Source organism: Chiloscyllium punctatum, chromosome 32, assembly GCF_047496795.1.
Source record: "Chiloscyllium punctatum isolate Juve2018m chromosome 32, sChiPun1.3, whole genome shotgun sequence".
Lineage (NCBI taxonomy): Eukaryota > Metazoa > Chordata > Chondrichthyes > Orectolobiformes > Hemiscylliidae > Chiloscyllium > Chiloscyllium punctatum.
Window position 1 is genome coordinate 32,300,537 of NC_092770.1, and position 25,326 is coordinate 32,325,862.

A 25,326-nucleotide genomic window follows, 5' to 3' on the forward strand; every position below is an offset into this window, starting at 1 on the left:
CTTTAACTTTTGTACACGGCATTCATCAACCTCAAAGACTTTGACTTGGACTCAAGGGAGCTCCTATGGGATATCCTGTCCACTTATGGGTGCTCTGAAAAGTACATTTGAATCCTAAGACGACTCCACGATGGCATGCTCGCCACAGTCATGGTCAGCAACAGTAACTGTGTGAGCCTTTTCAAGTCAGATTAGGAGTAAAACAGGGATGCGTGATTGCGCCAACTTTATTCACCATCTTTATTATGACAATCATCCACATCTAGGATGACCTATTCTAGGAATAGAAATTGTCTCTGGAACAGATGGCAGACCTTGAAACCTTGCCCGTCTCAAGTCCAAAACAAGACATCTATGAGTTCCCTCTGAGTACACATCGAGTTGCAATCACCAGATGACAACAGTGTTGTAGTTCTCTCAGAAAACCACCTGCAACAGATTCTGACTACCTTCAACTGTGCAAACATGAAACTTGGACTTGCCATCAATTCCAAGACGACTCAGGTCATCTACCAACTGTCAGCAACTGAGACAAATTGGATAGAACCATCAATTCAGCATGGCGAAACAACCCTGGAAAATGTGGACCATTTTCCATATCTCAGAAGTCACCTCTCCAATGGGAGAAAGTGGGAACTGCAGATGCTGGAGATCAGAGTAAAGAGTAAATTGACCTCTCCTCCAATGTAGATCTTAATGACGAGATCGAACATCTAAAATGCACTGAAACAGCTTTTGGACACCTCCAAACTAGGGTCTTTCATGATCGTGGCATCTGGACAGACACCAAAATGTCAGTGTACAAAGTAGTGGTGATCACACTGCTCCTGTATGCATCAGAAACTTGGACAACAAGCCAACGACATCTGAAGAAATTTGAAAAGTTCCATCAACGTTGCGTTTGAAACATCTTAAATATCAGTTGGGAAGATAGAAGAACCAATGTCACATGCTGAATGAAGCAAAAACCTACACCATAAAGAACCAAGTAAATGGAGAAGACATGTTGTTCAGATGAAAGTCGAACATCTGAAACGAATCTTCCACTCCCAGCTGAAAGAAGGCAAACTTAAAAGAGGCAGACAACAGAAGAGATTCAAAGCCAACATGCAGATATGTAACATCGACGTCAACAATTGGAAAACCAATACCAAGGGCAGAAAACTCTGGCAAACCATCAGCAGAGAAAGGACAGCAACTTTAAAAGCCGACAAGTGTGCAGGATGAGAAGAAAAGACAAGAAAATGGAAAGCGAGGCAGTAACGACCAAAGCCTGATCTGCCAACTGGAACTACTTGTCCTGGGTGTAGAAGAACTTTCAAGGCCAAGATTGGACTCAGAAGCCACTTGAAAACCCACAAATAGATCAACGGAATGAAGGCCATCATCCTTGACCATGAGGGATAGCCATAATGACGACAACAGCCATAATGTCTATTAGATGCTTTTTAAAAAATTCTAATTATACAAGCCTCCACCACTTGGTGACTCATTACATACACTCACATTCTGAGTGAAAATATTGCCCCTTAGGTGTCTCAAATCTTTGCCGCCTTACCTAAAACATAAGATCTCTAGTTTGGAGTTCCCCACTCTGGGGGAATGACTTTGTCTGTGCACCGTTATGCCCCTCATAATTTTATAAACCTCTATAAGGTCACCCCTCAGCTTCCGACGCTCCAGGGAAAACCACTCCAGCCTATTCGACCTCTCCCTATAGCTCAAACCTTCCAACCTGGGCAACATCCTTGTAAATCTTTTCTGAACCCTTTTGAAGTTGCACAACATCCTTCCGATAGCAGGGAGACCAGAACTGAATGCAGTATTCCAAAAGTGGCCTAATCAATGTTCTGTACAGCCACAGTATGACTGAACTTATTTACTCAATGCTCTGACCAATAAAGGCAAGCATACCAAACGCTTCACTATCCTGTCTACCTGTGACTACACTTTCAAGGAACAATGAACTTGCACTCCAAGGTATCTCTGTTCAGCAACACTCCTCAAGACCTTACCACGAAGTGTATAATGCCTTTCGAAAATGCAGCGAGAAAGTATGTAAGGCATGAGCAGGTAGGGAAAGAGTTAAGTTTATTGGGTTGTGTAACAAAGGCTTAGCTAGCATGACTGACCACATAAGAACTTGCAGTAAACAATGAGGTGCTAGAGGCAGGGGTAGTGGGTTAACAAGGTGAAAAGCATCCATTATGTAATGCCAGGTCCTAAGTTTAAGAAGATCCATTGTATAGCGCCAGCTTGTTTAATCTTTATTGTCAATGCTCACTGATAGTAATGGTCACCCAATCAACATAAATGTTGCCTTATTTGGATGCTGCTCCCTGTAAGTGACTATGTAATTCATTAAGAATCTGCTGTTTGAGAGAAGACCGAGGACTCTTGTCTCTGTGCACATGGGCCATCATTTTTTCTCTCTCCAGGGCCCAGAATTAAGGTGGAGGTAAAATCATACTGTGAGTGTTTGCTTCGACAGATTGGAGATAGGGAAACAGGGCGACAGCAGCACCTCACATTTAGCTCAGTTAAACTCCATCTGCCATTCCTTTGTTCATTTGCCCATCTGATGAAGATCCTTCTGTACTCTGAGGTTACCTTCGCTGTTCACAAAACCTCCAATTTGGTGTCATCTATAAACCTAGTAGTTTTGCCTCCTATGTTCACATCCGAATCATTTACATTAATGATAAGTAGTGGACCCAGTACTAATCCTTGTGGCACACTGTTGGACACAGGCCTCCAGTTTGAAAAGCAACCCTTCACCACCACCCTCTGTCTTCTACTTTCAAGCCATTTCTGTATGGCTAGTTCTCCCTGTATTCCAGTTGATTAACCTTGCTAACCAGTCTACTGTGAGGAACCTTGTCAAACATCTTATTGAAGTCCATACAGAACACGCCCACTGCTGTATCTTCATCAATCCTCTGTTACTTCAAAAAAACCCAGTCAAGTTCGTGAGACTTGATATCCTGTGTAGCGCAGTGCTGACTATCCCTAATCAGTCCTTGCCTGTCCAAATACGTGTAAACCTTGTCCCACAAGATTCTGTCCAACTGACTTAGGGTCTGGACAGGTCTCAATGATAGTGATTAAAATTTGAGGTGCTTAAGAGGCAGTTAGTGATGCGCAGATATCTTGGTGGATCATGGGGTTGGCGATTGAAGATAGGGAAGGACAAGGTAGCGGAGAGTTTGAAAAACCAAGATGAATATATTAAAATCAAGCCATTACTTTATCAGAGTAAACCTCATTCCATGAAAATGTGTTTCATAAAATGGATTTGACACACAAAGCACAAGTACCCTTTTAAAAAAAATACACCACAGATACAACTGTTGAGGTAACTATAGCAAACAGGATGAGCCTTGAACAGATCTCAGTAGTATCACAGTGATACAGCGTTAACTTTTAGATTTTTAGCTGCAAAACAGCTTTGACGTTTTTTGCATACTTAGCTCCTCTGAATAATTGCGAATGTTATAGCCACTGATATTATTTTGTTGTGGAATGGAGTAATTTGCAGTTCTTTAATTTTAGACCATCAGACGCAGGAACAGACTGAGGCCATTTAGCCCATCAAGTCTCTCCACCTTTCAGTTGTGGCTGATATTTCAGAGCTCTGTTGCCTTCTCTTAGTTCAGTTGAAGTCAGACAGCTTTTTTGATTCTAAAAAGAACACTGCAACTTTTAGATTATCAGCAAAACAAATTCTCCCATGTAAGATATAACTTGATAACCTGAAGAATAAAGCTCGTTTTTATTCCTTTCCAAAAATGTGCCAGATCTACTTCATACAACTGGCAATTTTTACTTTGTTTTCCCATGCTGCTCACTCTGGCTTCTGTGAAAGGTTGAGCCGAGTGCCAACGTCAATTCAGAACTGGATCAAGACTGCTAAAGTGAGGGCTGAAAGACTGCTGAAACTTGGAATGTCTCCAGGCAGTAGTCATCAGACTTGCCACTGGTTTGGCCTGAAACTGCATCAAATCCCATCGGTGCAAGGCTGGTATCCAATGCGCACTGTCTTTTATCCGAAATATCTGTTCATAGAATGCATTCTTAAAGCAGCTTAATTCTAAGTGAAGATTTTGTGATACTTGAGAGTTCAACACAAAAAACCAAAGCTGTGATGCTGGCAGATTGGAGTAAAGCTACTTTTGAATATTAAAAGCATTCGTTTTTCGTTGGAAGGGTAATTCTGTTCATGGCACGATGTCATGTACTACCAACCAAATAGACTGCAGCAACTTGCTTTCCTTTGACAGCATTTTCAAAACCTGGGTATACCATCACCCACAACTTCCCCGTCAAGCCATACTATACTGACTTGGAACTGCCTTGCTGTTCCCTTGCTGTCATTTGAGGGAATTTGAAAATAAAGATCAGATTTTTAAAATGAAGATGTTGTTTGATTGAAAGCCAATATAGTTCAGCAAGCACTGGAGTGATCATGGAACAGGGACTTGCTGCAAGTTTGGATGCTGGCAGCAGCTGTTTACGTGACTGCAAGAATTTGATTTTTGAATTTTGACGGGCTGTTCACCATGATTTAGCCCAGATATATAATGGAAATTTCACAATGTTGCACAGCTGTAGACATAGGGTCATGAGAATGAGGAGTGTACAGGAGGTGGGTGGCATGATGGCTCAGTGGTTAGCACTTCTGCCTCACAGCACCAGGGATCCGGGTCAATTCCAGCCTCTGACAATTGTCTGTGTGGAGTTTGCACATTCTCCATGTGAAGGAGCAACACTCTGAAAGCTTGTGATTTGAAATAAACCTGTTGGACCTGGCGTGGTGTGACTTCTGACTTTGTGCAACCCGGTCTAACACTGGCATCTCTGCATCTTTTTCACTTGGTTACTTCACTCCATAGCTTAGTTATGTTGTCTGGGGAAAAAAAACTCTTTTGCTCTTTGAGTATAAGGAATCTCTTCCTGTTTTTTATCACAAGTGCAAAGAACAATGTGTAATGTAAACTTGAATTTGTTTCATAATTTAACTTTAATTAGTGAGACAGGTCATTGATCATTTGTACAATTGCATTTGTCAGCTTTGGGAGGTGTCGTGCCCAAGAGCCTGCAGGTCTGTTTTGTTTGCATGCATTTTAATGAGGGTTTATAACAGAGACATGAAGAGCTGGGGAGCTTTATGTTGTTTTTTTTAAGGAAGTACTTGACTGTCTACAGCAGTCTAGTGACACAAAATATTATGGTACTTCAGCTTTCCTGTCCAAACCACCCTTCCAGGCAGTGCATTCTAGATCTCCACTGCACTGCATGAAAAAATTTCCTCAAATTCACTCTAAACCACCTGCCTTTCATAAAAATGCGCCCTCTTGATATTGACTGTTCAACCAAGGGAAACTATTCCCTTTGTGCACCCTGTCCATGCCACTCAATGTAATGCGCCACTATCAAGTCACAACTCCATCAACCTTCTCCACTTCAAAGAAGACAACCTGAGCTTATCCAGCCTCTTCCCTGCAACACAGCGTTACATCCCAAGCAATTATCTGGGTGAATCTCCTCTTGCACCACCTCCACTGCAGTCCCAGTGGAGGCAACCAGAGCCCCACACAGTATGATAGCTGTGGCGCAACCAAAGCTCTGCGTGACACCCTCTCTTCCCATAATCCATGTCACCATTGATAAAGGCAAGTGTCCAGAATTCTGTCTCAACTGCTCCACCAAGCAAACCTATTTTTAGGAATCTGTGAGCAAGCTCCCCAAGGTAGCACTGATCCTCTGAGCTTCCCAACATCTTACCATTCATTGAGTATCCCCTTGTCATTTTCCTTCTTCCAAAAAGTATTGCTTCACATTTATCAGAGATAAATTGTGCGCCACTGATCTGCCCATCTGATCAATCTGTTCATATCCTCCTGTAGCCTAAGAATTGCCTCCTCTGTTAACGACCCAGTCAATCATTGTGTCATCTGCAAACTTTATCATTTTCCCACGTTCTCATCTACATTATATATGAATATCACAAATGATAAGGGACTCAACACTGATCCTTGCTGTGCACTGAGCTCTAGTTATACAAGTAGCCTTTTACCTCCACTTCTGTCTCCTATCGCCAAGCATAACCACTGAGTACTTCTAAGATGCTGTTGTGAAAAGGTGTGCTTGAGTTTTTTTTATCTTACTATTTGTATCAAATATTGAATGAAAATATTTTTCATTTCTTTCTTTATAGGCATGTATAGATGATAATCTGGATATGGTGAAATTCCTAGTGGAACATTCTGCAAATATTAATCAGCCAGACAATGAAGGTTGGATACCATTACATGCTGCTGCTTCCTGTGGATATGCAGACATAGCAGAGTAAGTGGACAACTTCTCTGTATAGGTTTGTTTTTTTATTTTGCTTTCCTTGTCTATGTTACTTCAGGCACCAAAGACTTGGAAGCCTTCTCCTGGATTTAAACAACTATGTAACTGACTTTCAAGGGCTCTGGGTCTCAGACTGGGATCATGATTCCCTCGTAGTTGGGAACAACAAAACTAGTTTTGTGATTTCCTATGCAATACCCAAGTTGCTCTCAATCTGCAACAAAAACAAATTCCTGCGAAACCTGTGGGTCCGGTAGAATCTTTGAGAAAAAGCCTAGTTTCGCATTTCAAGTCAAGTGACTGTTGATCAGAAATGTTAATAGTATTCATGCTGAAACCCAAATAGGGTGGGTGAGTGGGCAGAATCGAAAGTGAGGGAGACATGAAAGGGCTCGGTAAAGAAGGAAATTACATGGGTAGCAGGCCACGAGAAGGGAAAAGTTGAATAAATGATAACAGCTAGCAATGAGAAAATGGGTTAACTATGCTGAATGCAGCCTGCATAATGTGATAATGGCCCGAGGAATACTTAGGAATCTATGACTATGCTAAAAGCACCCTATATCCTAAGAGCCATTCCTGTTTAAGAAGGGAAGGAAGCAGAAGGCATGAAAATACAGGCCAGGTAGTCTGACCATGGTCGTAAATAAGATTCTGGAATCTATTATTTAGGATGATTTTTGTGGAGTACTTGGAAGTGCATGGTAAAATGGGGCAAAATTTAGCATGGCTTTGTCAAGTGGATGTCCTGCCCACAAATTTGTTCAAAATCTTTGAGGAAGTAACAATCTCTGGAGATGTCAGTGTTGGGACTGCAGCTATTCACATACATTAACAATCTGGGCAAAAGAACTGAGGGTTAAGTTTGCAGATGACACAATGATAGTTGGAGGGGCAAGTTGTGTTGAGGAAGCAGGGAGGCTTCACAACAACTTGGAACAAGCCAGGAGAATAGCCAACGACCTGGCAGATGGAATACAGTTTGGCAAAGTATGTGATGTTATGCACTTTGGTAGGAAGATTGAAAGTGCAGCCTATTTTCAGAACAGGGAAAGGCTTTGGAAATCTGAAGTACAAAGGGAATTGTGCATCTTGTTCAGGATTCTCAAGGCTAATGTGCAGTTTCAGTTGGCAGTTAGGGCAAATACCATGTTAGCATTCATTTCAAGATGGCTAGAATATAAGTGTAGAGATGTATTACTGAGGCTGTATAAGGTTATGTCAGATGGCAGTGGGAATATTGAGAGGACTTTTGGGCCCTGTATCTAAGGATACAGGACACTGGGTCTGTACTCAATGGAGTTTAGAAGGATGAGGGAGGAATCTGATTAAAACTTGCAGAATAATGAGAAGCCTGGATAGAGTGGACGTGGGAAAGATACTTCCCTTAGTAAGAGAGACAGGGACCTTATGGCAAAGCCTGAGAGTGAAGGGGTGAACTTTCAGAACTGAATTAAGGAGAAATATCTTGAGTCAGAGGATGATGAATCTGTAAAGACCAAATCAATGCAAGAGGGTTGATGGGTACAGCCAATGAACACAGGGTGTGGATAAGTACATGGGGCTGGGTTATTTCTTGCCGTTACAGAAACATGATGGAGGGAGGGTCAGGACTTGCAGCTTAATGTGCCAGGGTGCAGGTGCTTTAGGTGGGACAGAGGTGGTAGAAAGCAGGAAGTGGAAGTTGCATTTTTGATTAAGGCGAGTATTGCAGTAGTTAGATGAAATAACTGAAGAATCATCCAGTGAGGCTTTCTGGGTAGAGCTAAGGAATAAGATGAGGTTGGTGACATTTTTGGGGTTGTACTATAGGCCCCCAAATAGTCAACAGGAATTAGAGGAACAACTATGCAGGGAGATTGGGAGACGTGCAGTCGCAATAGGGTTGTCATAGAGGATTTTAATTTTCTTAACATAGACAGGGGTTATTAACGCGTGAAGGACTGGAATAGGATGGAATTTAAGAGCATTCCGGAAAGTTACCTCAGGCAGTATTTAGCGTCCTTTTAGGGAAGGGGCAAAATTTGACCTACTCTTTGGAAATAAGGCATGTCAGGTTACGGAGGTGACATTGCGGGAGCAGTGACCATAATTCTATTAATTTTAAAATAGTTATGCAGAGGGACAAAACTGTTAAAATAGTTATGCAGAGGTTCAAGTTCTAAATTTGGGCAAGGTGAATTTTGATGGAATTGGACAGGAGCTTGCAGGGGCTAGTTGGAGTATTTTGTTTGCAGCCAAAGGGACCTCTGGAAAGTGGGAGGCCTTTGAAAAGTGAGATAGCTAGAGTTTAAGGTTTGTATGTTCCTATGAGAGTGAAAGGCAAGGTTGACAGGAGTAGAGAATTCTGGATGTCGCGATATTGAGGCTTTGACCAGAAAAAAGGAGGAGATATGGTTCAGGTACTGGCAGCTGCGAATATATACCCTGGGGGTATATAAGTGATGCAAGAGTTTACTGAAAAGGAAATCAGGGATGTGCAAAGGGGAAACAGGATAATCTTGGCTGAGAAAATTAAGATGAATCCAAAAAGTTCCTTTAATTATATCAAAGGAAAAACAATAACTCAAGAGGGAGAATGGAACCCCTCAAGGACCAAAGTGGGCATGAGTAGAACTGCAGGCGATGTTTACTGTGGAGAAATAAATGAAGACTTGGGAACTTGGTGAAGTTGGTGGTGATATCTTTGGGACAGTCCATGTGTCAGTGGGGGTGGTGTTTGATGTATTAGAATGTATCAGATGGATAAATCTGATTCTGACCAGATATATCCAAGAGGATAGAGAAGAAATTGTGGGGGCCATAGCTAATATGTTTGCATCGCTGTAGTCATGGGTGTAGCCCTGGAAGACTGGAGGGTAGTGAATGTTGTGCCCTTATTTGAGAAGGGCTGCAAAAAAAAGCCTTTGGAATTCCCTCCCTACCAGTATTGTGGGTCAATCCACAGCAAGACTGCAACAATTCAAGAAGGCAGCTCACTACCTTAAGGACAAATAGGATGGGCTATCAATGCTGGCCAGCCAGCGATGCCGAAAGCCCCACAAGTGAATTTTTTTAAAAAAATGTCGACAAGTAGGCCTAACATCTGTGGTAGGTAAGTTACTTGAAAAAATTGAGGTAAGATATACGTTTGGAAAGATGGTTTGATAAGGAGTAGTCAGCATGGCTTTGAGTCTGGGAGAACGCACCTCACAAATTTGTTCGAGTTCTTTGAAGTGACCTGGAAGGTTGATGAGGGCAGGATAGTCAAGGTAGCCTGTGTGAATTTCAAAAAAGGCCTTTGATAAACTTAGAACACGGCTCAGTACAGGCCCTTTGGCTCTTGATGTTGTACCCCACTCTAAATTCAAACTAACCAACATACCCTTCATTTTACTATCATCCGTATGCCTATCCAAGAGTCGCTTAAATGCCCCTAATGTATCTGACTCTCCTACCACAGCTGGCAGTGCATTCCATGCACCCACCACTCTGTAAAGAACTGACTTCTGACATCCTCCCTAAACCTTCCTCCAGTTACCTTAAAATTATGCCCCCTTGTGATAGCCATTTATGCCCTAGGAAAAATTCTGACTCTTCGTTCTATCTGTGCCTCTCATCTTGTACACCTCTATCAAGTCACCTCTCTCCCTTCATTCCAATGAGAAAAACCTCAGCTCCTTCAGCCTTTCTTCATAAGACATGCTATCCGGTCCAGGCAGCATCCTGATAAATCTCCTCTGCAGTCTCTCTAATGCTTGCACATCTTTCCTATAATGAGGCAACCAAGCCTGAACACAATATTCCAAGTGTGGTCTGGCGAGGGTTCTTTAGAACTGTAGCAATAATGTGTTGTTGCCTGACTAATAATCAAGACTGACATAATGCTCTGTGGTTGAATCGCCATCAATAGATTGTGGTAATGGGATTTTTAAAGAAATTCAGAATTAAAAGTTGAATAATAGAAGTTTGGTGTTGTGAAAATGCATCAGGTTCACTGATTTCCTTTTGAGAAAAGTCTACTTCATTGGGAATGAATTGTAGATTCTCACTAATTTGGTTGAATCACTAACTGCTGTCTGAATGGCCTAGCAAACCACTCACCAAACTTTTAAACAGTGTTAAAGGAGTTGAACAAGATGGGCCACCCTAGTTAGAAGTGAGGACTGCAGATACTGGAGATCAGAGTCAAGATTAGAGTGGTGCTGGAAAAGCACAGCAGGTCAGGCAGCATCTGAGGAGCAGGAAAATTGAGGTTTCGGGCAAAAGCCCTTCATTAGGAATAGAGGCAGGGAGCCTTCAGGTTAAAGAGATAATTATCTCTCCACCCTGGAGGTTCCCTGCCTCCATTCCTGAAGAAGGACTTATGCCCGAAACGTCAATTCTCCTGCTCCTCTGATGGTGCCTGACCTGCGCATTTCCAGCAACACATTTTGTGGTTCTGATCTCCAGCATCTGCAGTCCTCACTTGCTCCCTGTGTCATGTCTTCCCAGGAACGTAGACATAAGAGGTGGTGGCATAGTGGTGTACAGTCAGTTGGTAAGTTAAGGGTTGTCCTGGGAATGCTCAACAGTGGCTCCAAATCCCACAAAGTCTTACGACATCACATCAAGCATGGGTAAGGAAATGTTTTGATTGTCACCACTCTCCCCAGCCTATGAATCCATATTCCTTTGTGTTGCTCACCACTTGGAGGAAACCTGGGTGCAAAGACCATGAATTTAATCTGTTTGGTGGGCATACATGTCCATCAACTAGAGTGGCTCAGCAGCACCAAGACTGATTGGACAGCTCGCCTTCTGAATGATAGTTGATGGTTAACACCTGTGGCTAGGAACTTGAGGGAAAATTGTACTTGGTTTCACCATCTTCAATCTGCTGCTAATGTACCTGTATATGAATGTGGTGCAACTGACCATTCCTCCGTTCTTGTGGAGGTCCAGTCCTGTCTTCACACTGTGAATATCTTTCTTCGTGTTGAGGGGTGCTATCACTGTGTTAAATGGGGTAGATTTTGAACAGACTCCCTTTTCCGACAGCATTGTACCTATGATGGGAGCGTTTTTTGCTTTGATTCATGACCAGAATATCCTCCTTGAGAAATAGCAATTCTCATCTTCCGTGCTGGAGACTATGCATGTTTGCCACCCTGTCCAAGATGGCTTTGTGCTTCGTAATGATTGACAAGCTCAATGGTGGACTTTCCCATTCCCTTGTGCGTTTTTTGCTACATAACGTATCTTTCCCCTTGTTATGTTAATTTTTTGAATCAAGTGCTTTTGGGTTTCTGTTTTGTGACGTGGAGGATTTGAACATCCTTTCGCAGAGAGATCTTGATGTTGTTTTGAAAGCTTACCTGTGATGTGACTTGACCCCACTCTGGTCAATGCTGCTTGAGTTTAGGTCATGATTTGGAGATTCCGGTGTTGGATTCGGGTGGGTAAAGTTAAAAATCACAACACCAGGTGATAGTCCAACAGGTTTAATTGGAAGCATTAGCTTTTAGAGCACTGCTCCTTCATCAGGTGGTTAACTGAGTTTAGGTGGTTCACTCTGATAACTCCATAATATTGGCTTAAAACAGGCCATTGGACTTTCTGTTCTAGTGAGAATGGCTAACAATTTTGCTGGAATTAACATTTTGGGGAATCTGAATTTGACTCGTGGTGATTTCACTGTATTTATGAAACAGATGTTCTTGAATGTCTTACCAACCACAGAGTGTTAGATCACTTGAAATGTACTTTGAGGTTCCTCTGTTTCTATGGCCTTTCCTCATCCCTTCTGCTTGGGGAAATTGAACAAGAAGTATTGCTTGAGTTTAAGTTCAGTCTCAGTTATGGTGAAATTTAAAAAAACAACTTTTAGAATTAAATTCACGGAGTCATAAACCTGTTGCATCACTGATATTCAGCCTTGAATCGAAGGTAATTATTTTTGTCCTCCAATTTGTTTCTAAATATAAAATCAGAATTAAGTTAAAACCTTCTTGGCATTATTAACATATTTTTGTGAGTATTTAATGGAAATGTCATACTGTTTCTTTTAAACATGATTTTGCAGATATTTAATTAGTCATGGAGCAAACGTAGCTGCAGTCAACAGTGAAGGAGAAACTCCATTAGATATAGCTGAAGAAGAAGCCATGGAAGAACTCTTGCAGGAAGAAATTAGTAGGCAAGGTAAGAGATGAGCCATGGGAAAAAGCATCTCTAAAGTACTGTGTAGCTACTGCCAACTTCTTGTATGCGATCACTGGATAAATGTCTGTTTTGAGCTGATTTCAATATCATTGGAATTCTTTGATCCTGCAGTCTTAAATTGTAATTGTGACTGGAAAATACAATCGTAAAACCTTCCTCTTTGAGGTTCTTTACAGAGAATCCAAATCCCTTTCGTTTCCAAAACAAAACACCAGCTGGAAACCAGAAAATGCTCCAAGTATTCAGTGGGTTTAGCAGAATCTGTAGTCTGCAAAGTAGAGTTACTATTTTGGTTTGATGACCTTTTGTCAGAAGGTTCTGTTAAAAGATCACTGTGAAAATCTACTAAATATATTCTTCATTTTCTGTTTTTAACACCTTGCTTTCTTGCAGCTTTTTAAGATTGCACTTATTGGTATCTTGTTCCATTTAGTCACACTGAACTTGAGTCAACATTGTGTCTAAAATCATAGTTGTGAAGTTTAGTCCAAGCCCGATTCTAAACTGCACAATAAATTAATAGATGCTTAGTAACAAATTATAATGCGGAACAACTTTATTTTACGTTTAGACTTCCAGCTTCGTTTTAACCTGCACTCTTGATAAACCAGCAAAAGTTATATACCTCAAGTAGTAAGCATTTACTGTATTGTCTAAATCTCCGTCATGTCAGAGTAGTTAGCTGAGGACTCTCTGCCTATGAGTTTTATTTAAGGCAAAGTTGTTAATGATTTGTGATTTATACTAGAGCTGTAATATGTGTGTGTACCCCCTGCATTATGTTTCTGTAACTTAGTGTGTGTTTTTACATTGATTTGTGAACCTTTTGAGCAACCGACACACTCTGCATCCCACAGTTGCCGTTTAAGACAAGCCTGCTGTTTTTTGCTGTTTGTAAATTCTGTTGGTGAATTCACAGCAACTTGTTCGCTCTTTCGGAAGGTTTTAGAAAATGCACATGATTTTATCTCCAGGTTCAACTAATGGCCAATAGATGCTACTTATTGAAGGATCAACCAACTACTTCATATTTTAAGCTGTCTCAGACAGGCAAAGGTAGTATTAGGAAGAGTTTTCATGAGGTACATTTCAATTAACACGCTCTAATTTGCCTTGAAATTAGGACATGCAACAGACCATTTGATCTGTCTTCACATATCTTAAGATAAGAGCAGACATTTCTTTGAGGGCTGTTGATCACAGAAGCCTGATGAGACTGGGCCTTTAAGTATATTCAAGGCTGAAGTGAACTGTTTTTTTTAATCTGTCGAACAAGCATGTGAAACAAAAGCATTATCAGATCAGCCATGATCTCTCAATGGCAGAGCAGAATGGATGGGCTGAGTGGCCTACTTACCCTATGTCTGTGATCTGAAAGTCAACCATTTTTGTTTGTTCTCCCCACAAACAGTAGCCCTGATCAAATGTGCCTTTTAACTATCCATCTACCTATTGAGTATTGACTTGCTCCGTACTTCACTCTTAACTCTTCATATGAGCATTCGAATTAGGAATAGGAGTAAGCAGTGAGCTGCTTGATAAGATCATGGTTGATCTGAATTCCACATCCTCTCCAATTCTACGTAATTTTTTGAGTTCCTTGTTTGTCTAAAATCTATCCAATTCAAGTCTAAAAAATATTCGGGAAAAAGTGAGGACTGCAGATGCTGGAGACCAGAGTTGAAAAGTGTGGTGCTGGAAAAGCGCAGCAGGCCAGGCAGCATCCGAGGAGCAGGAGAATCGACGTTTCGGGCATAAGCCCTTCTTCAGGAGTTCCTGAAGAAGGGCTTATGCCCGAAACGTCGATTCTCCTGCTGCTCGGATGCTGCCTGGCCTGCTGCGCTTTTCCAGCACCACACTTTTCAACTCTTAAAAATATTCAACCTACCTCCACTGCTAATAACATTGACAGAAAACAAATTTTCCTTAACTGCATCTTAAATGGGCGGCCACTTCTTGCAAACACTGTCCCAGTATTCTGGTCTGGCCCTCAACAGGATATGTTACCCTGCAAATCATGAGTAAGATTTTGTGTACAAGGGGTGGTGCTGGCTTAGCGCTAGCATCACTTGACAATTAATCTAGAGAGCCATGTCATGATCTGGGCAAAAAAAATCCCAAATAAATGCAGATGTTAGAAATCAGAAACAGAAAATGCTGCAAATGTCAGCAGGTCTGTCTGCATCTGTGCAGACAAAGCAGAGTTAACATTTCAAATCCAGTGTCCCTTCCTCTGAACTCTGAACTGGAGGCTGGTTTTGAATTCGCTTCGAAAAAAAAAGTCTGGAATTGAGTCTAATAGTGATCATTGTGGATTGTTGGTGAAGAAAAGGGCACTGGACTAGCAATCTAGAGCACATGTTAATATTCTAGGCCATCGGTTCAGATCCCACCATGGCAGCTGGTGAAATTTAAATTCAATAAAAATGTGGCATTAAAAGCTAGCCTAATGGCAATCATAGGTAACCATTGTCAGTTATTCATTTTAATAAAAAAAGGACTTGGTTCATTCATGTCATTTTGGGAAGGAAATCTGATGTTCTTATCCAGTCTGACATTCATGTGATTCCAGACCCACAACTCTCAACTTGGCATCAGCAGTAAACGCTGGCCTAGCCAGTCATGATTACATCATTAATTTAATTAACTTTTTAAAAAAAGAAATAACCTGTCACATGGAACCTTGATCAGATTTATCTGGAATTTGAAGTCCATCACATCCACATCGTCTGCTCTATGTTGATTGTTGGTCCTTGATTTCAGTGAATTACTGAAATGTGATTTCCCTTTCACAAAAACATGTTCACTCTGCTGGATTGCCTTGAGATCTTTCATGGACCTGCTACTCTTGTTTTTAGCAACAGGTTCAAGCGTTTTCTGTCTCATCCATGTTAAGCTGAATGACCTGTTATTTCCTGTTTTCTCTTTTACTCCCTCCTGTTTGTTTTTTGTCCAGTCGGATAGGACTCCTCCCAAATCTTTGGTAAAATTAGAGGCAGTGCAATACTAGCTCAGCAGTGCCTTCTAAGACCTGAAGCTGAAGTCCATTCAGGCCTGGAGACTTGTTAGCTTTCAGTCCTAATAATTTTTGGTCTGCTTCCCTGATGATTGTAATCATTTGAGTCCCTCTCTCCCTTTCACCTTGATAAACTGGCAAAAGTTATAAACCTCAAAAGCCACAATCTTCCATGATGCCCAAGTACTTATGCTGTCAAGAAAGTGTAACACTGATGCAGTCTACCTCATGCAATACATTTCCACTATTAAGAATGTTTTCATATTTATTATTTTGCGGGATGTTGATGTCTTGAAGCTTCTGTTGATTAGGGTTTGCTATGGTCATGCATACCTTTGATTACTCAGAACATTTCATCAACCAACACACTCTTGGTCCCATATATGCTGTATAATAAAAAAACTTGCTGTCTTTCGTTTAAAACTAGTATCACCTTGTTGCACAACTCAACAAATCACTGGTCCCGATGTGGTTCAATTGAAGATCATTCCAATGATGCAGCTTCCAGTTTGCTCAGTAATGGTACCAGCGCACTACTATTTGAAACCCTTTTTTCCGCAACAGTACTTAAGCCAAACCTTTAACACTAAAATAGCAAATTTCTATCGTGTGTATAATTTGCACCATCTGCATCAGAATACTTTTTGTAGTGTGTCCAATTGGAAGTAACACTAGTATTTCATGTCCTCATTTGTTTCCCAATACCAAATAACTTTTGGTGCATTGACAAGTAATTGTAGTTGTGCTATAGTAGTTCGTTAAAGATTCATTGTCTTGATTTGTTTATCTGTTAAGACTTTAGCCACTTGAGGTGATGTCTTTATTGTCTTTTTGAACTTCCATTCCAAAGTCTGTCTACTTATTCACATCCTGCAGCTTTCCCATCCTTGAGAGTATAATTGTTACTTTACCCTGAGACGTTGGCTTATGACAGAGTATATGTGCTCCTTGTGTCACAGTGATGGTATTCTTCTCATGTATTTGATTCTGCTGATGAATGGTTTTGGGAACCTATTTTGTGTTTAGTAATATTAATAAAGATGTTAACCAGCCAGCTGTGAAGCGTGTAATGTGGTAGATGAGGTGTGTTAGTATGAAGCTATCTTCTCTTAACTGTTGCATCACAGCCAGTCCAGTAGGTCATTTTCCAGTATGCATCTTGTGTTGAGCAGCAGTTCTCAGGATTGGGGGAAAAATGTTTAATCTAATCTTTCACAATTTAAAGGTGATTTTCAAAATGGAAACTAATTTGAAGTACAGTAAAGACAATAGTCAAGCAAAATGTTTGAAAGACCAGTTCACCTTGATGGTGAGGAAGTCAAGAGCTATTCTTTATTGTTATTTCACTAAGAACGTGATTGAACTGAGATACTTTTGTTCCGGTGAGCCAGGGAAACTAGCAGCAGGAGATAGGTTTACCTATTAATCTAAAGGTCAGCATTCCTAGACTGAAGTGTACGTCGAACTTTTGAAATGGTGCTCGAACCTTGACCTGTTTCGGGTGTGCAGATGGTATCACTTAAGTCAAGCAGACATTATATTAAATTATTAGCAACTCTTTATCAATCAATATATTGTTTAATGAACAGCCATATGTGGATTAATGTGGGTGCTTTTTGGAGGGACAGAGCACAGTGATCTTCCTTGTTGGGGTAACTTGATGCTGCATGCTTTGAGGGAATTGATGAGGCAGGTGGATGCTGCAAAGCAGAACCAGTTCAGGTTTCATTCACAGTGCCTATAATTCTGCTGAAAGGACATTGACAAACGACTTGTCTATTTGAAAGGTTTACCACCATCAATTGAAATAGGCCCTTGAAAAGAAGTTGCAAGAAAATGTTTGTCATGGACAAATATTTTGTATGACCATTTGGAAAACTCCGATCAGTCAGTCCACGTGGTCTGTTCTTGCTGTAGTGTTTGGGTGGTGAAGAGCTTCTTCGTGTAATTTAGACTTTCATCCTTTGAATCCATGTGGTCATGTCGAACTCCTGTTTAAAGTCAACATTGCCAGGTACAAAACTCTGGGCAGTCAATCACAAGAATTTGAGCTCTTGTCACTTACAGCCCAGAATTTCCAATGCTGGGATCACCTGTTTTGTTGTTGTCAAGTCCCTGCAATCCTAATTGTGTAGATTGTGCGAAATTGAGAAAATTCTGAATTCTTTCTTGGGACTTCATTGGCTTCCTTCATGCAAGTCTTTGATGTCTGATTCATTTCAAGTTGAATAGACTATTGAATACCTACATTTCTCTTTGTTCAACACTGCCCAGTTGCATCTTTTCGTTATGTGCTTTTTCATTTGAATATAAATTGCAGTTTATTAGTATCTGCACAAAATGATGAAAGTGTAACATTTTTTTGTCTAACTTTGTGAAGAATTCCATACAAACAATATTCAATATGGTTCACTGATCTTTTAGGGAAGGAAACTGCCATCCTTATCTGGTCAGTTAATTGCTCGTTGGCAATTAGGGTTGGGCCATAAATGCTGCCTAGCTGGTGATGCCCACATTGCTGAAAATGTGTTGCTGGAAAGGCGCAGCAGGTCAGGCAGCATCCAAGGAGCAGGAGAGTTGACGTTTCAGGCATGAGCCCTTCTTCAGGATGCCCACATATCATGAATGAATTAAAATTAAGAATATTCAAAGGTTTTGAAATGTGGGTAACCTGGGCAATAAAGAGTTTACTGTCATAGTTTTATTGAGTACATGGGTAAGCGAGTGTCATATTAGGCCAGACAAACTAGTCTGCCAGGTTGCCTTCTCTGAAATGCATTGGTGTGTCATGTTTAAGTTTTTAGGAGAACTGAGGAGCTTTCTTTGTCATTTGTGGGTGCCATCTCTCAAATAGCAATATTAATTCATTTCCTTTCATTTCACAACTTGCCACTTAAGTTTATTTCATGACCCCACATGAAATGAAAGCTAACTAGTTGACTGTGCCCATTCTGTTGCTTCTCATGCTTTGCCTATTGAGTTATTTTCAGTTAAATAGACCATTTTATACCCATAAACATGACATCTTCGATGATTTGGGGGCTTAATCAATGTGTTTGAGGTAAGAATGCAAAACAAAGTGGCGATTATTGAAATGAGAAAGCAGGAAATGGGCAGCGTATAAAATGGGAGTGGGTACCATTGGGGTGTCAGCCTCATCACAGCTTGGGTTTTGATGATTACACTGATAGGTGTAGTTGCTGCTCTGATGCAGATTTATATTTAACCAGTTGTGGTTTTACAAGCCTCAAGCTTCCTTTCCATCTCAATGAGTTTTTAATTTGTATTTTGCAATTGAAGAATGAGAGGTTTGCTGAAAGGTGAACCTTTTCAGAATGTGCCAGCCACGAGTAAAGATGAAACAAGGGTTCCACACGTGTGACATGCTGCACTGAAAGACATGTTAGTCACATCTTACGACTTGGATTGATTTTATAGTTGGGTAATTAAAGCTAATATTGGAGACATTCTTGGTCATCACTGCTACTATGATCTCACCTTTAATCTTTTTAGATTATTGGGAAAATGTTACAGTCTATAGTCCAGGATATATTAACAGCTTTTCTAAGTACGTCATATGATTAAGTAGAATCAGCCTGGCTTCATGAAGTGGAAATCATGATTGACAAATTTATAAGAATTTTTAAGAGTCATGGAGGTCTACAGCATAGAAAAAGCCTCTGGAATCTGCTGCACTGGAAAACCATAACCCTCTGGGTGAAACTTTCCTCTCATTCTGTTTGAAACTTAAATCTATGCCTGCTGAGCACTGATCTCCCCACGAAAGAGCAAGAGTTTCTTTCTGTCTACCCTGTCTGTGCCCTTCATAATTTAAGACACGTTTAGCATCTTCCCTGCCTTGGCCTCCTCTGCTCTGTAGAAAACAATCCCAGTCTACCAATCTCTCTTCATAACTAAAAATCTCTAGCCTCGGCAACATCCTGATAATTCTCCTCTGCACTTGATCCAGTTCAGTCATATCCCTCCCAGAATGTTGATTCCAGAATCGCACGCACTTCTCCAGCTGCAACCAAGCCAATACTTTTCCAGCGTTCCATACCTACTCTTAAACTTTATACCTTGACAAATAAAGGCAAATATTCCAAATGCCTCAAATCCTGTCCTGATAGCATAGGCACTGGTGTATAAGCAAACAGAGGTTCCTCTGATATTTTTATGCTGCTTATGGTCTTACTATTCATGATATATTCTCTGACCTTGTTTGTCCTGCCCAAGTGCTTCTCCTCAAACTTATCTGAATGGAATTCCATTCGCCATTGATCAGCCCATCTGACTAGCCTGTCTATAACCATCTGTAATTTAAGGCTATCTTGCTCATACTTAAAAATCACACATCAGGTTATAGTCCAACAAGTTTCTTTGGAAGTACAAGCTTTCAGTGCACTGCTCCTTCGTTAGGTGGCTATTGGAGAAGGATCATGGGATACAGATCATTAATGTCATATTTTGCTGCAATATATTGAACAAATGTAGATTGCTATTAAGTCTTTCATGGTTTAGAATGGGCTGCAGGTTTCAGTTCATTAAATCCCAGAACTACTTTCAAGTCTCATTTCTGAGAGAACTTAAGGTTTTCATTAAAAAAAAGATGACCTCTCCGTTCAGACAGTGCATTAAAGGTGGGAGGTTCGAGATTGTATCCCAATCTTGAGTCAGACTGGTTCTCTTTCCAAAGTAGGAATTTATAAAATGTTATATGGATTGACTGCCTGCATTGACTTCCTGCAGATTGTGCACTTTGAGCGAAAACAATGTATCTGTAAATACAATTCTACAAATGCAAATTCACCCCATAGACTGACTTGTGTGCGCGCGTATGTGTGCTTGATAGTGTGTGCGTGCGTGTGATGAGTATATGCCTTGAGAGGTGGGGTGTCTGTCTGTCTAGTGTAGTGGGGTCACCTGTCTTAACTTTGTCCTTCCCAGTCCAATGCTGCACCCCCAAATCATTTCTCATACCTAACACCGTGCCAATTTTCATACCATTTGCCAACTTAATGATCAACCCTCCTGCATTTAGAGTGTAACTTGTTGGTATATACCACAAACAGCAAGGCCCCCCCAAACATTGATCCCTGTGGAGTCCCATTGGGGACTGGCTGCTTGTCATGAAAGCAACCTCAACCAATTCTGGATGTAATTAGCTAAATTTCATTGGATCCTATGGGCTCTCAGTTTTATTACTGTCTCCGATGGGAGACCTTATCAAAAACCTTACAGAAGTGCAAGAGGACTTCTTAAAAAGCATCTATACATGTGGCTACCTGTTCAAAACATTCAGTGAATTTATCAATCAACCCCTTCCTCTCCAAGTACAACTTAATTCTGTCCCTGAGAATTGTTTCTAATAGTTTACCCACCACTGAGGTAAGACTGGTCTATAATTTCCTGATTTAACCCTTGCTCCCATCTTGAATAATAGCTCCACTTTGGTCACTAGACCTCCAACACCTCTCCTTGGCCAGAGAGATGTTGAAAGTTATTACACACCCCACACGAACACCAATCCACACTGTCTCACAGGTGTATACTCCATCCCACTCATGCCCACACACTATCAAGTACACATGTGCACACACTCTCACTCCCTCACATGCATACACCTGTAAGTCTATGGGCGTGAATTTGCATTTGCAGAGTTATTTTTGCAAGTATATCCTGTGTTGCTTTGGTCAACATCCTGATCCATGTCTTATCCACCCCTTGAGATTTAGGTACCATTCAGAACCTTCTCAGAGTCTGTTAATTTGTTTGAATATGTCACAGTCCATCTCCCTGATTTGCATACCACATCCCTCTCGCTAGTGAACACCACTGCTGAGTACTCATTTAGAACCGTACCGACACAAATTATGGCTGTGGTCTTTTCTATTCTCCTAATTTCCTTTTTAAGTTTCAATTTCACACTGTACCTCTTTAGGGCTTCTGTTTGAGCCTTTGGTATCTCTCATCCAATCTTGGATATGATTTGATATCCAACCTTCACAGGATTGAGAGATCATATTTTTTGGGAAAATGTTGCTTTTTGCTCCTTGAATGTGTGTCACTGCTCTGAAACAGATTTACTCCCATTTCACTCTGGCCAAATCATACCTGAGCTTATTAAAATTGGCCTTTCCCCAATTTAAGAACCTGAATTTCAGACCATTACTATTCTATTTCCTAATCATCTTGAATCCACCAGTTATAATTGCCTGCAAAATGCTGCCCCACTGAAAATCCAACCACTTGTTTGGCTACACTACCTAACATTTAAGTCTGGACTATTCATGACTGACTTAAAAAGCTCTCTTGGACGTGTATCTAGAATCCTGCACCCCCTCATTCTTTCACACAGTATGACTTTCTGAACCAATGTGAGGGAAGTTGAAATTCCCTGCTGTTACTACCGAATACTTTTGCCGCCCTCTGACTTTTGCCTAACTGCCTGCTCTTCTACTTCCCTTGAATGTTTTGCGGGCTTATAGTAGACTCCAACAATGTGATTTGCTCCTTTTTGGTTTTTACGTTGTACCCAAATGGCTTCATTTTCAGGGTTCTTCAAAGATACCCATAAGGAAATCTGGGCACCACTCCTTAAGAATGATGTATTGGTCTTGGAGGGAGTACAACTTCCGTTTGCAAGAATGCTACCTGGACTTCAGGGATTAGTTTATAAGGAGAGATTACAGAAATTTGGCCTGTTTTGTCTAGAACTTATAAGGTTCAGGATGATCTGATCAAAGTGTTGAAGGTATTAACAAGAAAAGGCACAGTGAATAAATTGTTTCCAATGGTGGTTGATTCTAGAATTGGACATAGCCTGAGAATTAGGGCCACACGATTTGGGAGAGATATTAGCTACACACAAAGGGTGATTGAGAGGTTTGGAACTCCCTTCTGAAGAAGGGTTAACTCTGCTTTCTCTCCATAAATGCTTCCAGACCTGCTGAGCTTTTCCAGCAATTTCTGTTTTTGATTTCCAGGATCTGTTCTTGTGGTTTTTAAATTTAGTTTACTAAGGGTTATGGCCAGGTTAAACAAGTGAGTAAAATCCTTCATGGTGGGTGTCGGGTCATGTGGGGAAATGTGAAGTTTTCCACTTGGGCAGAAAGAATAAAGGACATGAATTGTATTTAAACAGAGAGACTTCAGAAAGCTGTACAGCAGAAGGGTTTGGGAGTCCTCCTTCATGAATCATGAAAATCTTGCAACCAAATGTATTACAAGGGGGCATAGCTTTAAATTAAGGGGGGGTAGATATAGGACTGATGTTAGGGGTAGGTTCTTCACTCAGCGAGTCGTAAGATCATGGAATGCCCTGCCGGTAGCAGTAGTGGACTCTCCCTCTTTATGGGTATTTAAGCGGGCATTGGATAGGTATATGGAGGATAGTGGGTTAGTGTAGGTTAGGTGGGCTTTGATCGGCGCAACATCGAGGGCCGAAGGGCCTGTACTGCGCTGTATTGTTCTATGTTCTATGTTCTATGAAAGGAAATGCAATTTTAGTCTTTTTGTTCCAAAATGAATGGAGTATGAAAATAGGGAGTTCTTGCTTAAACTCACTCTTCAGACCATTGTTGATATACTTGGAACCGTTTTGGTCCCTTTATCTAAGGGAAGTTATATTGGCAATGGGGCAGTCCAGTGAAGACTCACCTGACTGATCCCATGTATGGAAGGAGTGTCTTATGAGGAGAATTTGAGTAGGTTGGACATGAGCTCATTGGAATTTCGAAGAATGAATGATGAGCTCATTGAAACATACAAGATTCTTGGGGGACTTGACAGGATGCATATAGAGAGGTTATTTTTCCTTGTGGGAATGCTTATGACCAGAGGGAGTATTCTCAGAATTGGGGGTTACACTTTTAAGGCGAGACATGAGAAATTGTTTTCTGAACATTGTGAATCTGTGGAATTTGTTGCTGCAGGGGGCTGTCAGGCTGGGTTGTTAGGTATATTAAACACTGACATCGATTTTTAATCACCAAGGGAATGAAGGTTGTGGGGAAAGGAGAGGAAAGTGGATGATTATTTGGTCGGCTCGTGTGGTAAGGACGAGTGCCTCTGAGTCAGAATGTCATGGGTTCTGCAGCTTTATTTCATTCTATTTAATCTAGTCAGATTCATAAGCTCAGTGCCAAGGCAGTGCTGTGTTTTGGGTGATGTTATTAAACCAAGGCTCTTGAACTGCTTAGTCTGAGTTGAAGCAGTCTTGCAAAGCACTTTTTAAAAGAAAGTAGTGAGCCTTCTGCCTGAGCCAGTCTTGCTTAATTCATTTGAGGTTTCTGAAGAAATTTAATTTTCATTTATCCTGTCATTTGTGGAATCTGTGGGGCAAAAAGACTGCAAATGTGAAACACTCTCTCTTTGGATGATTTGACAGCGTCTAGGAGTATTTGTTTTGACATGTGATAAGACTGCAAATTCTGACTTGACTTGCAGGCCCCGGGTTTGAATGGGTTTTCATTTCAATTTGACTTGAGGTTTAAAGCCAATTAGGATTCAACGACATTTAACTTTGTTAAATAGTGAGCAACCGATTTCTGTGCAAGCTTAGCAGCAAGCAACATTGCCCCCTGCAGGCAAATTTTCCACCTGTCTCAGCTCTTGGTTCACAAGCTTGTGAAATAAAAATGTAATGTGTGGCATCAAGCGTCAGAGTGGAATGTCGTTTCACAACTCTGTACAACAAACATCATGCCACAATCTGTTTCGGTAATTAAAGGAAAATCTCTTTAGGTCAAAAATATTCCAGATTGAATATTTACCTTTCACAGAATTATTTTTCTCAATCTTGTCTGACTTGACAAGCATTATAAGTTGATTGCTCAGCCAGTCTTATGGATTCGGACCATCAATGACCAATTGGATAAAACATTGCTCAATTTTTGTATTATTGGTCTATTTTCAAAGTGTTTGCTTGTTGGATCAGTGCTGAGCAGATGGGCAGTCTGGCTGAGGGTTTTTTTTAGTGTAGCTCGCTTCTGTCTCTGTTTTCTTTGTAACTTTACTTGCCTGCTTAGTTTATTAAGCTATTGAACTTTGCTCACCTCATTTTTGGTCTTGGCATCATACCTAGAGGACACTGGAGGTCAGGTGTATGATTTTAATGTGGAAAAGTGAGAGGTGATTTGGAAGGAGCAACAGGAATAAAGAGGAATGGACTACTGGTAAGATTTTTGGCAGTGCAGATGAGCAGAGGGATCTCTGTGTCCGTGTACATAGATCCCTGAAAGTTGTCGCCCAGGTTGTTAGGGTTGTTAAGCAGGCATACAGTGTTGGGTTTTATTGGTGGTGTTTTTTCTTGAAATTCTTATACATGTGATGCAATTGCAATGCGCCAACTTCTGTGAACAGCTAAAATTTTATTGAGCAAATACGGTACAAGCTGTGGAGAAACTCTTAATACTCTTAATGCTTGCCAAGTGTGTCGACAGGTCTCTCTGAACAAAGGAAATAGTTCTTCCTTTATACAGTACAAGAGTTTCACCTTACAGTCAGTAACACCCACAAGACAATCCTCCAGTCACTCCCCCACAGTCACATGCCAGTCTAGACACAATGCAGTGACCACATCATTTCCAGAAACCATATAAGGTAAATCATCCCTTAATGGTCAAATCTGTTGTCAGTCTTTTGTTTTAAACTACAGGAAGTAGTCAAAATTCCAACTGTAATGTTCTTATTGATTTCTGAATAGGGAATACCAATGTGAACAGTAGGAGATGACAGTGTAAATTGGCTTCTGAATACCTAGGAAATGG

At 40.9% G+C, this 25,326-nt stretch overlaps 1 protein-coding gene across 9 annotated transcripts in view; it reads left to right on the forward strand.

The window, feature by feature from the left end:
* ppp1r12a (protein phosphatase 1, regulatory subunit 12A) overlaps positions 1 to 25,326 on the forward strand; it is a 190,001-nt gene that overhangs the window by 85,158 nt on the left and 79,517 nt on the right. For all 9 annotated transcript variants that reach the window (XM_072552037.1, XM_072552034.1, XM_072552030.1 and 6 more), the window contains exons 2-3: positions 6,218 to 6,348; positions 12,401 to 12,519. In XM_072552037.1, the coding sequence (XP_072408138.1) occupies positions 6,242 to 6,348; positions 12,401 to 12,519 (226 nt within the window). In that variant the 5' untranslated portion in view covers positions 6,218 to 6,241. The remainder of the gene's footprint in view (positions 1 to 6,217; positions 6,349 to 12,400; positions 12,520 to 25,326) is intronic.